Source organism: Cryptomeria japonica, chromosome 7 (assembly GCF_030272615.1).
Source record: "Cryptomeria japonica chromosome 7, Sugi_1.0, whole genome shotgun sequence".
Taxonomy (NCBI): Eukaryota; Viridiplantae; Streptophyta; class Pinopsida; order Cupressales; family Cupressaceae; genus Cryptomeria; species Cryptomeria japonica.
In genome coordinates, this window is record NC_081411.1 from 722,098,231 (window position 1) to 722,116,379 (window position 18,149).

The 18,149-nt window shown below is 34.1% G+C and overlaps 1 protein-coding gene across 1 annotated transcript; it reads right to left on the reverse strand.

Annotated features, from left to right (window-relative positions):
* Positions 1–16,774: 16,774 nt before the first annotated feature.
* Positions 16,775–17,887, reverse strand: LOC131068825 (fasciclin-like arabinogalactan protein 12). Its single transcript, XM_058004100.2, has one exon. It carries the CDS (start codon positions 17,770–17,772, stop codon positions 17,044–17,046), a length of 729 nt encoding a protein of 242 aa, XP_057860083.2. The 5' UTR covers positions 17,773–17,887; the 3' UTR covers positions 16,775–17,043.
* Positions 17,888–18,149: the final 262 nt, after the last annotated feature.

Consider the following 18,149-nt stretch of genomic DNA (forward strand, 5'->3'; position numbering starts at 1 on the left):
TTTATTGCAATATTTATAATTAAATGTAGATGACTATTAAATGATAAAATACCTAGAACAATCATTGCCAACATTATGTGCTCCCTCTTTATTGACATCCATGGAGGAATATTATTGTTGATAACAAAAATAGGCCACACTGAGTAAATAGATCTCAACTCTCCAAATGGATTGACACCGTCCGCTGCCAATGAAAGCTTGAGATTATGAGGTTCTTCTTTAAAGTGTGGCCACTTTTCCTCTATGTCCATAAATACTAAACCATCCACAGGCATTCGAATAATGTCATCTTGACTTCTATTCCGTGCATGGTAATCCATAAATTGTGCCAAGCTAGTGCACCTGAATAATCGTTGCATATGTGGAATAATGGGAATATAACGAAGAACCTTGTGAGGCACCTTTTTTGTTATTTGATCTGTTCGATATCTACTGATATGACATTCAGGGCATTCTGTTCCAAATTCATGTTGTTTATGATATATAATATGATCATTGGGACAAGCATCTATTGTTTGATACTCCATTCCAATATCTTTCATAATGGCAGATAATTATCGGTATGAGCGAGGTAGAATATTTGATGGTGGTAAGAAAAACTCACCTATCAATCTATAGCAAAAAAAAAAGTTTGAGGTGTTAATATAAAGAATATTAATGGTACATGATTCACCATTTATTAACTGTAATGACATGTATGACACACCTTAACATACGTGAGATTGTTATGTTGGATAAACCATTCATAACCTTCAAGTTCACCAACAACAATACAGCAGAGAGAAGAGTTGTTTGGGAGCCTTTGTAAAGGGGCTCATATGCCTTCTCAAGAAGAGGTAAATCATGAACATCAAGGTCATCCTGATCATCATGATCAGTTGTGCCAGTACTAAATGTGTCATGGATCAATGTATTTGTACCATCATCTTCAATTATGTTTTCTGGTACATGATCATCATCTTCCATGGGATCATTATCTTCAGCTTCGATATTCACACCTCCATGTTCCTCCACTTCGAAACCACATTCTCAGGGTTTTGTTGATCCATACCATGTGCTCCAGGGTGCTCCACCTATATAAAATTGATATACATAAATAAACCATGATCATGATCTCATTATCAAGTGATTTCTTATGTATATAAATTGTTAAAATGATATAATGAACAACTTACTAGTGGATGATAATCATGTCCCCCTTCAATGTGACCATGCTGCCTACAATGTTTCTTAGCTGTTTTGATTAGAAGTCTTCTAGTCTTTAAGCCCTTACAAATTTTGCAGGGACAATAACATTTCCCATCACCTTTTCTTTTCAAGTTAGACCATAATCTAGCAATTGTCTCCTTATTTTGTTCTTCGCTGATATTATCTGACAGGGTCTTTCTTCACAGGCAAAAAAATCAGGCCATGGAAACTTCAGTGCAAAAGCTTCACAAAAATTGCAAATCGAACCAAAACCATTGAACTTAATAGAGAACATATTTAATGTAGCTGATTGTGTGAATTTCTAAGCATTGTGTCTGCAAATTCTTACTAAAAGTTTGCCTATTGCAGACTTTCTGAGAGACATTTTTGAGTATTCTAAGCAAAGCATTTATTTTAGCATACACTTATTCATCCACATTGCAGGGATAACAACACAAGGCTCACATATTGGTCTAAGAGGATGCCATGGTCTCACAAAGTAACCAAGAACCATATGAAATGATGGTCTTGAATCCACACACAACTAGGGAGGATCCATATGATTATGTATGACTTCCCCCTTGTTTTTTTAATGGGATTAGCTAGCTCCAAGACATAGCCGTCAATAATCACTAAGAATGTACAAGTGGATTGTAGCTACCCATACAACAAACACTTACCCCTATCCTCAAATTTTCCCAATGTTTGATTCCTTATATACACTCATCCAAGGTTATCTATGTCAATCTTGGTGAGGAATCACATCACAACAAAGAAGGCAACATTTAAAAATAGCAAGAGTTTCACTAAACTACCAAAGATCATAAATATTGAAAGAAAGAAAAAATAGTAACAATAATAAGTCAAATAAATGTGTTCAATTCCAATAGCAAATCAAACATAGCCACAATAACTACACTATAGAGAAAACTCACAATAGTGATTAAACTAATTCAAACAAGATAAAATAAAATTGTTGGCCCATGCAACAAAGATGAGAGATCATCAATAATTGAAGGAAACTTCACAATCCTTAAAAGTGCACATTACATAACTATACAACTAGAAATTGTGGCTAAATAGAGTGAAGATTCATCATGACTCCAATAATAGTCTCTCATGTGTGCATTTGTGGCATGAACACAAAAACTCCCACACGGCATGGCCATGTACCTAATGGAGAAGACATGCCTAGGCTACATGCCCAAAAAACATGACTAAAATAATAGTCCCTCATGCATGCATTTGTGGCTTGCACACTACAAATCCTAACATATCATGGCAATACACCTCATAGAGAAGACACACCTAGGGCAACATTGCACATAGCAATGTGCCTCACAAAGAACACATGCATAGGGTACATGCCACATAGCAATGTGTCTTATGGAAAAATGTGCATGCATGTCACACACCAAAGCTATATGTATACATCATGAGGCACATTCATATGTTATCAAACACAACCTATTGTATCTAACATGAGTTCCTCTCTACATGTGTGCAAATCTTCCAGCACTAATCACCACTAAGAAGGAATAATATAAAATGCATCTTCAAATATTTGTGTGTGTGTGTGGAATTGTGTCTTTGAACCCAAATCGCTACCATCAACAACATGTAACCATCACCTACACTATATCAAAACATAAGTATGGTGTGACATCATATCTATTTGCATAATGTCAAAACACATGCAAACATGAAAATCATCATAGCATGACAAAAATCAATCTCCACATGTTGGAAAAAAGATATAAATAAGATAATAGGGTAAGAGGAAACCCGTACCAAGAACCACATACCAACTATCGGCAATGCCATCAAGATAAATGTAGGATAAGATACCACTATGAGCCATCCAATGGTCCATTCTATGAGGAGAACTAGGCGATACTATCTTTGAAAGGTGTGGTCAATAGATATAATCCCTACTAATGCCACAATATGTCACCATAGCTTCTTGAGTTTTCCATTCTTCTACTTAGCACCACATTTATTGAGTTCCTCAACAGCGAGGTTGGTTCTCAATAGGATGCACAAACATGTAAACACACAAGCATGGTTTCATCATACTTATACAACAATACAAATTAATTTTTCTAGTTAATTACTTAGTGTAAAAATAACTCCATTACATAACATAGGGCAATAATCACCATAAGTTTTCAAATAAACTGCCCAAACATCAATTGGAGTTACCCTTTCTAAGGTACACACATAATTTATTTATAACTTCAAAATTAAAATAATCACAATACATCCAAATAAGTTCAATAGTGCATGGAAATAGACAACATGATCCATAATTAAACCCATAAATTACCCTAACCAGTTTTTTTATGTCAACTTTGATTCAATCACTCCTTATTCTCTATCATTTGGTTGGCACAAGGTGAAAAGATGTTAAAACTGAAAGCAAAATACTACATATAGCTGCTCCTACAATAGAAAATGTAAACATTTTTTTTTGAAATGATGAGGGATGTTTTGAGAATGGTTATGACTCGTGCCTTCCTAAAGGCCAATGGACTCAACAAATAATATGTTTTTTTCTTTTGGTCACTTGATGTGCTCTTATCTCAATAGTCATAGGACTAATCTTGTAAGTCCTTTCTATAGGTTTTCTTCAATATATAAAATCTTTTAGGTATCTTCATTGTCTACAACAACTTGGTTGTCATTAATCATTGTTTTTAGATGGTTGCACTGTATCATGTGATTGCATGAAAAAAGGCAATTTCAATTGAATCTTGTGTCATTGTTTTTGTTTGGTTGTCTTTGGTTGCCTCTATCTGATGGACTCTATAAACCTTGTTTTTGGATGATCATTATTGTCTTTCTATAGCTTATTGACCTCCATTTATGGAACATCCTCAAAGTCTATGATTGTCACTAGCATGATCCTTTCTCATTAAGATTTGGACTGTACTATTGATATGCCAACTAATTGAAAGCTTCTAGGAAATTGCTTTTTCTTTTGCTCTTGTTAGAGTTTGCTCTATACCGTCACAAAAATACATGACAATATGACATACTATCCTTATTCTCATATTGTCACTTTTGCACTCTTACTTGTAGTAATGGCTCTTTACAATGGACTACTAATTTGCCCTCTTCATGGTACAAATTCCTCATGTTAGGATGTTTTTCCATGTGAAACCTTTGGTTCTAGAGTGGAGACTATTCCTTAATAGGTGTGAGAAACTATCATGCTGGTAGCTAATGGTCCATGCACTTGTTTCCATTACAAACTTTCAGAGTTGCAACTTCCACGAGCCCCTCTAAGATTCCAAAAATATTGTCTTTGGTCAAGAATTCTGATGATGGCTTTTGATTTGTCTTAATAAGAATTCATCATTACTAGTGTTTGTTTTGTCTTGACATTCATCTCTCCCTCATTTATACCCTACTCTTTTGGATACTATCTCAGAGATTACACTAATGTTTTCTCATATTTATTATTGATAAATAAACCTTACCTTGACAACGAAAGAATTTTTTTATAGACATATAGCAAATAATTAAATGTTTCCCAGCATCCTCCCTGCGTGTGCCAAAATAGGAGCTTTTGAACAAGGTATGGACATCCATCAAAGCATAATCGAGAGAGCATTGGAATATAGGTCGGTTCTTGTCCAACAAGATTCAGGACGTAGGGTTTCAAAAAGGGAGATATGGAGGGTGTGAATTTACCCTCATGGGTACCGATTAAGCCTTCAAACAAACCAAATCGATCCCTACCCATGTACTTCATCAGATCGGTGCTAAACAAAAATAATCAAGGCATATTTGGTTGGGTTTGATTTAGAGCAGAGACAACACTGAGAAATTAAGCAATAAAAGATCAATACTATAGATATATATATATAAATCTGCGACGATTTGCAGGAACTGTGAAATGAAAACAAACAAAACAAACAAATGAATACCAAAAGTATTACCCAGCCGATTTGTGGTGAGGAGAAGTAAATAATGGCATGGTCTCGAACAATTTGAACTCCGCCTTTGCAAGCCAATCTAAATATAGCAAGAAATTGGAGGGGAATTATGATTTTGAAAGAATCCCCAACCTATCATTTTAAACCTATGATAAAATACATTACCAAGATCGCAGGAATGCACAAAATGGATTAATTCGAAAAAAACCTTACCTTGCTTGTGCAGAGATCACTCTGGCGGGAGGGGCAGGAAGGCAAGATGGTCGTCGCTTGTGCTTTCAAAATGAAAATGCGTTGTGCTTTTTTTTTTCAATAAAATGCCCGAGGTCATCGGAATTCCAATGAGCACGGGCATAGGTCGTCGGAATTCCGACGACCACGGGCATTTTTTTAAAAAAAAATCAAATTTTCACACAATGCTCCTTGTCCGTCAAAAACCTCCATCGGAATTTAACCCCAAATGTATTAGTGTTGTACTTAAGAAAGTACACCCATGTGCGTCTAGAGAAGTCATCAATAAAAGTGAGTACATACTTGGCCCCAGAAAAATAAGGAGTGGGAAATGACATGAGATCACTATGAATCAACTCCAAGGGTGTCAAAGAACGAGAGGCTCTTCCCTTCGGAAAGGGATCTCTGTGATGCTTACCAAGCACACAACCATGATATACACCATCAGTGCAGGAAATCTGTGGGAGCCCAAGAACAAGTGCTTGTGTACTCATTTGTTGAAGATATCTGTAATTGACATGGCCCAAGCACCCATGCCAAAGCTAACTCACTAAATTTGCATGTGCTATAGGAGATGAACCTGTACCCGAAGGGGGCTCAAATTCATCAAATATGTAAAGATGAGATGTAGTATCAACACTCCCAGTAGCCACAACCAAATCAGGGTCATGGAGGTCCCGAATAACCACATCATGTTGTGAGAGCTCAACTATCTTACCAAAGCCATAGTGGCAAATCTGATAAATGGACAGGAGGTTTGTTGAGATGTCATGGACAACCAAAACTTCCTGCAGAGTACCCCCATCCAAAGAGACAAAACCTGAACCCAAGACTAAAATTTGAACGGAGTCACCAACTGCAATATGTGAAATACCACAAGAGGCAAGAGAAGTAACCAACTGCTGAGTGTGAGTCATATGGTGAGAAGCACCAGAATCTAGTATCCATGTGGACCCATAGGTTGAAGCTCGAGCAGTGAGAGAATGACCTTTCCCTATGGAAGGAGAAGACGCCTAAGGTGAGGAGATGTGATGCTGCTGCATGGCTTCCTCTAAAGCCTCTAATCATTTCCAACACCTGGAAAGTGGATGTCCTTCCTTGCCACAAAAATTGCAAGTATCTCCTAATTTCTTCTTAGTCTTGGACGAAGACTCACCAAACTGTGAATATTTCCCTTGTTTTGGAGGAAATGGAGGTTTAGAATCAGACTTAGGAGGTGGCTTGGAGGAAGATTCACTACCTGCAAAATTCTTCTTTGGCTTCGGTTTCTGCGGCCAGCAGGGGCCAGGTCTGGCAAGGGCCGAACTGACAAGTCCGGTCTGCCATACGGCAGCCAGACTGTCAAGTCCGGAACCTTGCAAAAAATGATTCCCCAAAAAAAAATTGAAACCCTTTTTTTCTTTTTTTCGCCTTTTGACCTTTTTTTAATTTTTTTTGATGATTTTTTTTGTTTAAATCAAAAAATCGGTTTGCATGCCATAAAAAAAATTTGAATTTTTTTCTCGATTTGCATGCCAGGGTCGTACGACCTGGTTTTGGAGAAAAAAATACCCTCAGATGCTCAGGAGTCAAAACTAGGCAAGTTTTATATGACTATAGGGGTTTTGGGGCCTTTTGAGCACAATGGCGAGGTCCATTTAGGCCCAAAGATCTCAAAAAAAGGCCTATCCCTAAGTGCAAAAGAAAAACTTCTTGAAACCCCAGATTTGCTTCCAATGCAAAAATTATCAAAACAAGAATAGATAGCTGAAGATTTGAAGCTCTGATACCATGTGAGAGTTGGAAAACACAACACCACAGGAGCCTAAAGATCTTCTGCAAGCTAAATAATTTGTTACAAGGAGAAGCAAGGAAGCAAAATAACTGAAAAACAAAGAACATAGAAAACATGCTCAAAAGATGAGAGCTCAATATTCACAAAATGTGTAATGTGATAATGATACAAAGAAAAGAAAATTAACCTCTAATAGGTCAAGAAACCCTAAAAAGGGAAAACCCTAGGCTTGTACATAATAATTAATAACAAAATTAATTATTATGCACCTAATGTTAGCTTAAGTGTAAAAAGAAATAATAGGGAACTTAAAGAATTAATCAAGTAAAGACCTGATTACTCTAACAAAACATTCATACACTTTGTACCACATCCTAAGTGCAAAGGTTGAATAGTGAGTCCTCAACTGGTGTTCACCCGCCTATCGGAGTGGTTCACCTTTTCCCTATAGAAAGGAATTGGGATCTTCGGTTTGAATTCATTGGCCTAGGATCCCAGTTCCCTACATTGCATTCTCATACACACTCACTCTCTCATATATGCTTAATATATCTTCCTCTTATTCATCCATGTCCCTTATCCATATATACCTCATCTTCTCTCTCACTTACTCTTCCTTCAAATGCCTCTTTATATCATTTTATATTTCCTAAGTTTTCTTATACCCTCTCATAAATATTATTAGTTATCTTCTTCCAAATAATTTACCTTTCTCTATATAATATTTAACATTTATTACAGCTTAATTAGGTATTTTTAGGTGTGTCGGTCGATATTTAAGGGCTATATGACCCATACATGGGTCCAAATGGAATTTTCAAATATTATGTGCTACCTCACCACCTCTTGTATATCGTTGATATGTTTCTAGTGATCATATGTGGTACTATAAGGTCTCTTTTATATTTATTGGCATCATATGACTATCTTTACATCACCCATATGTATTTGTGCAATATCACAAACCCTTTGTAGTGTACATGTATGATAATATGGTATTAGGTAGTATTATGTTATCTGTAGTACCACTAGTACCATCCAACACCTCTCTATCCATTTCTATCTTTATCCCTCTCTAGCTATATTTCTTTATATATCCATCTCTCTATCTATTTCTATCTATATCTCTATATCTATCTATCTCTCTTCCTCTCTATCTATCAATATAAATTCCTATATTTATCTCTCTCCCTCTATATCTTTGTTCATCTCTACATGTTCATCTCTTTGTATCAACTTCATTCTCTCTCTCTCTCTCTCTCTCTCTCTCTCTCTCTCTCTCTCTCTCTCTCTCTAAATGTGTGTGTATATATATATTTCTCCCTATTTATCAATATCTCCCTCTATGTAGTGCCCCTCCTAGACTTGCATTTTGATTTGCATTTTGATAGACTTGTTTAGACTTATGATGGATATTTTGATGGTCATTATGACTCTTCTACTATCTTTGATGATATTATTAATGATAGGACTTATGTGGATTTATGATTTCTTAATATGATTCATCATGTTTTGGAGATTATGTGATTGATGATGCGAGACCTATTATATGATATGTGGCATTTTGAGGATTCTTATGGATGTTGGTACATAGTATCACTTTGATGGGTGGATTTATATGATTCATGGATTTATATGCAATCATTTGATTATGTGGGCTATATGATTTATGATGATACTAACCCTATCCCATGTTTATGATCTACTGTGTGATTGTCTTCGTGAGTAGAGACGATGCCATATCACTCATTGCGAGTGGGATATGTTGTCTCGATTCTCTATCACTTGTATGTTTATTATGATGTATATGTATCATATATGTTGTGTTGGTCTTTGATGCAAGTTTGAAAGTACCATACATCGACTCCACCTGGCTTCACAGTTCTGAGCATGTCTTTATCCCAATGGCAAGTTGTCGAAGATGACATAGTTTCCTTCACACACTCTAGGTCTAAGATGTATACCTTGTCGATTGCACCGCGATGCAAGTTATGGTTAGAGTATTGTGTTATGTTTTTCACCTTGGCGTAAGATGATTGGATTCTATGCTTATTTATTTGGATAATGTGATTATTGTCTAATTATTTTATTATAAATAGTTATTTGATTATTCTAGTATGATGATTTCATTATGAGATTTTATTAGAACCAATTAGGATTAATTTGATTGGTCTATTAGTTCATTAATTGATTTAATTGTTGTGTATTTTTTAATTAATTAATCATCTATTTATTTATTGACGATTTATTTATTTAAATTGATTATTGATGAGATTTAATTATATTAATGGTTTAGTTGTTTATTTCTTAATTGTTTAATGATTTATCTATTATTTGATTTATTATTTATTTATGTTGTTTTATTGATGAATGTTTTATTTATTCTATTTATTGTTGTATTGCCTTATCTAATTTATTATTATTATTGAATTTTATTTATTGGCTTCATTAAAATTATTTATTGTTATTGGTGATTTGATTTTATGTTTTAAATATAGGGTCCTATTTTTAAGACCTTATTTATTTAATTTATTTAATTGATCTTATTGGGTGAAGTATTATTATTGAATGTGTTTATATAAATTTAATATTATTGGTAATTGCATTTATTATATATATTACCTACCCTTTTACTTGATTTGTTGGATGGAAAGGTAGGTAAATAAAATATATTTATTAAATACCTTCCTTGAACTATGCAAAGGTAGGTATAATATATAGTATAATGAAATATTTTGATTGGACCACGTTATGAACGGTTTTCATATTTACTTTGTTTTTTGGAATGGTTGTCGTGTTGTTCATCTGGCAAATTTTGGATTTGATTTGGAACTTGATTGAGGATTTGGCTTGAGGATTTGGGATTTCTTGTGGATTTCTCAACTTTAGATTTGTACATTCTTTGGTTTGTGTTTGTAGGTTGGTGCGATTCTTCCTTTGTAATTTTTATTTTCCAAAAGATTATTTTCCACATGCCTGTGCAATTTGATTTCTGGTTATTGTGAAATTGTTTTGGGAGTTCTTGAATTGAGTTGAAATATTTTAATTTGGTGTTGAAAAGAAATTAGGAAGGTAGTGCAGATTATTATTGATTTTCAGATATTTGGGATTGATTGCCGAAATGTTTTTCCTATGTGTTCTCTGTGAATCATATAATCCCCTTTCCATGAGATTTAGAGATGTTATTTGCATTATTATGGAGTTGCATGTTATTCCCTATTTAGTTCCTTAAATAAATCTCTTTTTGCTTTAGTAATATTTTTTGTGTTTTGAGCATTCTGAGTGAATTTCTCACTCTCTATGATTTGCATTTTCTGGAAGCAGGCCTTTAGGGTGTGTCTATGACTGTGGTTTTTTTATTTTTTATTGTATGAATTTCCTTTTATGATGTATTGTTGATTCAAATATCTCCCCTCCATGCTATGTGCCTTAGGACTCAATCTGAGCACTGTGGGAGAAAGATTTGTTTACTGTTCTCTTTCCCTATGTATGTAACTTTGTAATATTGTTATTCTTCGGTTATTTTTGGGTTTATCAAGACCTATGAGTTTTTAATAGGTGTCATTTTTAACCCCTTTGTTGATCTGGGCAAGTGCCCTATTCAATTGAGTAGTTTATACTGCAATTTTGGCTCATTTCCCAAAAGCGCTACCAAAACAACCAAAAATGTCATTGGATGTACAAGGAGTTCTATTATGCATACCAGGAGCACTATTATGGAACCCAAGGGCAATGGGGAATGAACCAAGAGCACTACCTAAGTGGTCCAGAGAGCTAAGTCTGGAACCCAGAAAGCTAGGTCATAAATTGATAGAGCTCTCAAATGAACCCAAAACACTGGGGAATGGACCCAAAATTCCATACACTTGCCAAAAATTCCATTGCATCTACCCAGAGTGCTACACTACAATCCAGGAGCATTTCTCTTCATTCTGGGAGAGTTGAACTACTCTGGGGTCCTAAAAGGTTAGTTTTTAGCCCGAATTAGTGTCTTGTTAGGTTTTTTTTCTCCCAAGGCTTTTGCAAACTGTTTTGAAATTTTTAGAGTTGCATTTGATGTTTTTTTATCCTTTATGATGTTTCTTGTTCTCCGATAAGAGGATTCATTCCTTACCATTGAGGTGTTCATATGTGTTACGTTGCTCCAGTGAGATGGGGAATGCCTCGTTGTTGAGGGATTGATTTTATGGCTCCAGTGGGATGTGTTATGCCTCACTGTTAAGGATTTGATGTGATTTGATATCTTTTACAGATTTCATTCATGATTGGCTTATCCTTGTGATGATTTGGTGAAGGCTTATTTCTATGAGTATGGATTATGAGTCCTCTTTGTTCAGTTTGTGCTTAGTTTGTTGTGACTGTTCTTATATCACTTTTGGGTCTTCATGATGATGTTCTATATTCTTGGATATGTATTTCTACCCTATGGTTTTGGTCCATGGTAGGGAGAGTGATCTCTTGCATGTGTGGACCAAGGTCTTGAGCATTAGGCCTTTAGGAGGGGGTCTAGACTTGATGGAACCACATGAAGAGTTTTCTTGTAATTGCAAGTGATAATCTTAATAATTGATTACTGGGTTTGGGTATTTAGGAATTCACTAAACAAGATAATAATTGATTTGGCCCCACCTCATTGCCCTTGAGGGATACTCGAGATGATCTTGGGAAGACCATTGGAGTGGTAAATCAATCTCCCCTGAATGGCTCCAAGGTTGAGATGGTTCCACATGTCTATCAAGGTGAGGCTTGGCCCCTTCTATTGTCAGGATGGCATGTGATGACACTTTTTCCCTACATGTGTCCATTATCCATATGCCTTGATTTTTTGTTTGTGTCTTTGGAGGTTATTTTCTTTGATTTATCAATGTGATGTATTTGATGTTATATTTCTTGTGTTGGAGTCTTGTGGTGTCTTGTTGTGTCCTTTGGTTGTTAGGTGTCAGTTTAGGTCTTGAGTGTGAGTTGGAACATTTGTCATCTCCTAGCACAGGGGATGGATCTTATTTGGTTCCACATGGTCGTGTGGTTGATGCATTCTTCCATTGGGATATTCCTCTTGTTGGATGTGGGTAAAAGTACAAAGTTGTGTCACACTTTTATAAAGGAAATGGTCAATGTTGATTCAACTTTTTAAATTAAATCAATAGAAAGTGAAATATATGTTTTGAATTTTTTAATTATGTAAACTAATAAAATTTATATTCTTTTGTCTATTAAATGTTTGAAATTTTAACAAAAATTTAAAGAATTATTTGAATGTAGTTTTTAATAAAGTAAACACTATAATTTAGTTGGTGATAAAATGTTGAAATTGAAGTTACACAAGCCACCACACTTTATTTAGTAAATTTTACCTTTTTTTCTTTAATTTTTTTGTGTATATTGATAACTCGAAACTTTAGTGCATGGATATATTTTTTAGTATTTTTTATACATATATATTTTTCATTAAATTTGAAAAGTTGTGTGTGCTGAAATATAACTCTTTCCAATTCCCACCACCTTTTTTTTTTTAATTATTTATCCAAATAGAAAAGAATTATATCATCTTGACATAGATTCTTTTCTCTACTGCATCATATTTTTTTCAAAAATTTTGAATAAATTTTACTATTTTTCCTTGACAAGATAATCAACCTTATATTTTAGTGTTGATGACCTACTTTGAATAAAAATAAAATATAAAATATAAAAACTAATTAAAATATTAAAAGATATGTATTTTTGGAAAATTCACTTATAGATCTATAAAAGGGTATTTTTACATTTCAAAAAAAATATTATTTATAAGAGTAGGAGTTGTTGAGACATCGAGTTTTTTAATTTTTAATTTATTTTTTGGTAATTAGACCCAAAGTGGTATAAAATATACATTTAGTAGAGATTTCCAATTGGAAAAGTTGTGGCCCATATATAACTTAGCTATAATTAATCTATATACACCATATGTTAGACTAAAATTAATTTTTGGTTAGAATTACTTAAATTCACTTGTGCTAATAAGTTGGCCTAAAATGTTACACAGCCTTGTTGAAACTATTCATGTAACGTGTGTGGATTCTTGGATTCATGTAATTGTTCTTCGAAGTTGAATTCTATTTTCATGGAAAAAAGACATTGTATCATGATGATTTGAATATGTAATAGAGATTATGCATCTTGTAATAAGGAATCTATATGTTATTGTAAATGACATTGTAATAGGACATGATGTAGTGATTAGGAGAAGAGCTCCTTGATGTATCATATGTTCATTATGTAATTCGAGTTTATGAGATATATGTGAAAGTGAAATGGAATAGTTATATCTATTTGAGTTGCATTTGTATTTATGGGATGGAATTGTGTCATGTCATGCTTTAGAATAAATGATATAAAGAATAGAATAGATGCATTAATTCTTATTTGAGTAATTAGGAGATTATTGGGATTAAATGGTTAAATGAATTATAAGATTCTTTTATTAAAGATTATCATGTGAATGATTATACATATTTATTAATATTGATTAGATGCATGAAAAGTGAATGGTTAGAGGATGATAGAATATGATCTTCTAGATATATAAGTGTTATGTTAGAATGATGTCAAGTAGTGACGTTATGATACCCTAGGGAATGGATGTGTTTGCAAGAGTATATTTGGAGATGTATTGATGATTGGAAAGAATTAATCCACTTGTGTAATATATAATTATGGAGTTATACATGTTGTTATATGCGCACATGCAATTAGATGATGTTATATTGATGTATGTTAATGTTAGCATAGTATAATGGATGTTTTTTTTTTTTTAAACAAATATTTCCATTTGTTAGTAGTTTATAGGTTATCTCTCTCTCTCTCTCTCTCTCTCTCTCTCTCTCTCTCTCTCTCTCTATATATATATATATATATATATATATATATATATATATATATATATATATATATATATATATATGCTCTCCCCCCTCCCTTATCTCTATATTTATTTGTCTCTCTCTATCTTCATCTCTAACTTTCCCTTTATCTCTATCTCTATCTCTCTCACTTTATATCTCTATTTTTCTATCCTTAATCTTTCTCCCTCTCTATATCTCCCTCTTTGTTTCTACATCTTTATCTCTCCCTCTTTATCTCTATCTCTATATATATCTCTCTTTAATTATATCTCTATGTTTCTCTTTATCTATCTCTCAAACTCAAACTTTATCTCTCTATGACTACATTATTTTCTTAAAACTCTATATAATGTGAGCATATTATATGAAATTCTCATGAAATTATTGGCACGTTATGTGAAATGTTACATAATAGGCATTCATTTTAATTAAAAGTTTCTTACTTGGTCCTTTTTTGCCTCCATTTTGGTGGATTCACCCTAATATTATACATTTGATAGAAATTATATCTTCATAACTTTTGTATTCTATCTAATGTGTCTCGTTTTATCTTCTCTTTTCTAATACTCTCCTAGATGAGGATGTTCACTTTATGGCCATGCTTCTTACTTCTCTCTTTCTTGTGATATAATTCCATATGGTATAAGAAAGAGCATATAAATGATAAAATTCTTATGTTACATACCCCTAGTGTTTGTCCCTTGATAACAGCACTCATGACTAGTGGCACACACCATATAATCAAGTTGTACTAAGATATATAATCAAGATACACTAACATATCTATTGTATTATGTTTGACTATTATGTTGTATAAAAAATGGATGAACTTGAAGTCTAACTTGAGATACAAAAAAAATCTAAAACTCGTCACAAACAATAGAATATAATTTAAGATAGAAGAGTACTTACCACTACAAAATAACTTTAAAATATATATTGAAGGACTACTTGACAAACGAAGTAAGGATTTAATGGTTTTTATGGTTGAAACTAATAAGGGATCAAAAGAGGAATTGGGATTGTAAGAACTATTATATGAAAGAGTAAAATAAGAGGATATCATCTGTAAGAAGATTGCCAATGTGGAATCTATAGTGAAAATGTAAAATCTTGTCTAAAGGCAAGCTCTTAACCTGATAGAATAGGAAGCAAGTGAGACCATAAATATTGAAAAAATAATAATAAATGAAAGGTAGTTCTAGGAAATGAATAATAAAGTAATTTGATTGGAGAAGGAATCAAAAGTTAGTTGGGCAATCACACAAGCTTTATAAAGAGATAAGGGAAAAAATTTAAGAACTTGTAGAGTTGTAAGGAGTAATGAATATAGAAAAGAAAATCTTTTGATGATGATAAATATGATTTGAGAGCATGGAAAGGGATTGAAATATTTCACTGATGAAGGAATGTTAGTCATATAGGAGTATATAATCTATTAGAAAAAATATTAAGACCAAGAGCATGGACATATTATCCAAGATAGATAAATGAGTATAGCTAGAGAAATAGTGGCACCAAAACATATTAAGGCACAACCATCTACTTGCCATCAATAATATAAAATTTCTAAAGCCAAAGAAAATAATAAGTAGAACACCAATTAAGAATGAGCTTGGTAAAAGATATCCAAAACAAGTCTAAGCATCTAATATTGTAGATAATGATGAACAAGAGGATAAAAAATAGATGTACTTAGCACCCATTTATTCAATATCATGATATTGCTTTCATATTTAATATAATATAGATTTGATAGAAATCATTAAAGGGTTCAACATAGTATGTCAATGGTAAAACTCTAGCCTAAGAGATACCTTTAAATACCCTTATTCTACTAGCCTATTTACACATGTAGGAGAAACACATGGTCATGTGCAAAAGGACATTTTTGCAAGAGACTCATGTAGGGAAGAGAACCTTTAGGAAATATGAGATAAATATTATAGAGATAAAGGTGGGTTATCACCAATTAACATTATTATTATAAGTTGAAGGGTCTTGGACGGATACTTACACTAAGTCATGGAATATCTATAATCATACATTGTGGTGAATGCTCTTTTATATTATATAATATAATATATTATTATATTTATGTTTCTCTTATGTTATTTTGTTATGTATGATATAGTTAATCATTATTGATGGTCAAAGTAAAACCTAAGAAGTGATTGTTAGCTTATAGGTTTGTAATACTAAGCTATATTAGAAGAGAGTCAACAAAATGACATGATTCACTTTAAAAGATATGTTATCAATTTATAACAATTGAAAAATTAAGATCTTATTTTAGATTAATAAAATATTGAGTTCAACTAAAAGTTGTCACACTTTAGAAAAATCATAATTGAGAACATAATTAAAGCAATAAAGTAAAACATGAATTTAATAATATAATAAATCCTCTTTGGTAAAATCTTACATCATGCCATAGAAGTTAATTAATTATGTGGGTGGATGAGTTTGGTGGATAACATAGAAGTTAGTTAATTATGTGGGTGGATGAGTTAGGTAGATAATACTAATAGAATGATTATTCTTAAGTATCAAGTGGTGGACAATAATTATAAATGAATTATGATTAGTAAAAATAAGACAACTACTTACGATTCGTTATTGTGAATCAGATGTAAAACACTACTAAGCCATTACACCATTTAATATTTCAATAAACAAATAAAACTATTCATTAAATATCAAATGATTGAATAAACCTATAGAATTCTGAAATATAATATATATGAAACAAGAGAGAAAAGAAAAATACCAATCTATTGAAACATTGATAAGTACATCATTAATGAGAGATCGTTCCAAAAACCATCACCAATCCCCATCTAATAACAAAAATTTAAAATATGAAATACAGAATACAAAATCTGAACATGGCGCGTACAGAATGCAATAATAATACACACATCTCCGCAATTACAAAGAATGGCCTTTATTCAGGGCAAGGAAGGAAGGAAGGCCACACCACAACAGCACAGCAACTCGAAAACAACAACAAATAATACCAGCGTTACAAGGAAGCCACGAAACGCACAGACAGAACAGCCATAGCCAGAGCAACGCCATTGGAGAAAACAAACCGAGATCGACAGTCAGAAGTTGCAGACGCAGACCCGTCAGATGACGGAGAAACGGTGGGAACGCCAGCCTCGGGTGCGGGAGCAGCGGCGGGGACCTTTGGGCCGAAAATCTCCAGAGGAAGAAGCACCTTGTCGACCTGATAGACGACAACGGGCTTCTGTGAATAGACGGGGCCCGAAATCGCTGCGTTCACAATACCCGTGGAGACATTAACGTTGTTGCCGATGGCCGTGAAGTTCATCCCGAAGGGGCCTCCATTGCCCGAGGCCACGGTCCGAACGGGGTTGGTCACGGTCTGTAACTGCCCGAATGTGTAATAGCTGGGCAATGCGTGGTATTGCAGAAGGGCCATTTTGTCCCGATCGCTCATGGCGTTAAGAGTGCCGGGTTTCAGAGCTGCAAAAGCGGCGTCGGAGGGGGCGAGAATGGTGATCCCCTGTTGCTGATTTTGCAGCCGACTGTCCACCTGTGTGGATTTCAGCAGACTTATGTAGGTATTTAAATCCCCGGCCTTTTCCAGAATGGCTGTTAGGTTCAGCGACCCGGAGCTCGGCGCCGCAGGGGCCGCCGCCGCTGCTGGACCCGTGGCCAGAGACACGCCATCGGCCATGAATAGGAAGCACGCTGCACAGAGAATTCTCAATACTACAGAAGCCATGTTCGAATTGGGGATTTTCTTCTTCTTTTTGCTCTGTAATTTCAGGATCTTGTAGGGCAGAGGATTTGTGTTTGGTGGTTGTATGGTTCGAACTTCGGGCGGATGGTGTTTTTATATGCATCTACGTGGAATTGGGGGAAAAGGGGAATTAGATGGAATGGTGGAGTGGGAGCATCAGGTTAGCTGGATGAAGCGGTAGCAAGTTGATAGGCTATCATGTAGAATTGGTAAATTTCTAGCTCATGTAGCTATTAGAACTTACGATATGACACTTGTAGGAATTTATGATGTAACACTTCTAGGAATTTGAAAGGTAAAGTGTTAATGAGGCCATCTATTCGTGACAAAGTTTTTCACTAGCAATATTTCATGGTGAC

Excerpts from the sequence above, each read along its gene's own strand:
- LOC131068825 (XM_058004100.2), bottom strand. The coding sequence starts at position 17,772 with ATGGCTTCTGTAGTATTGAGAATTCTCTGTGCAGCGTGCTTCCTATTC.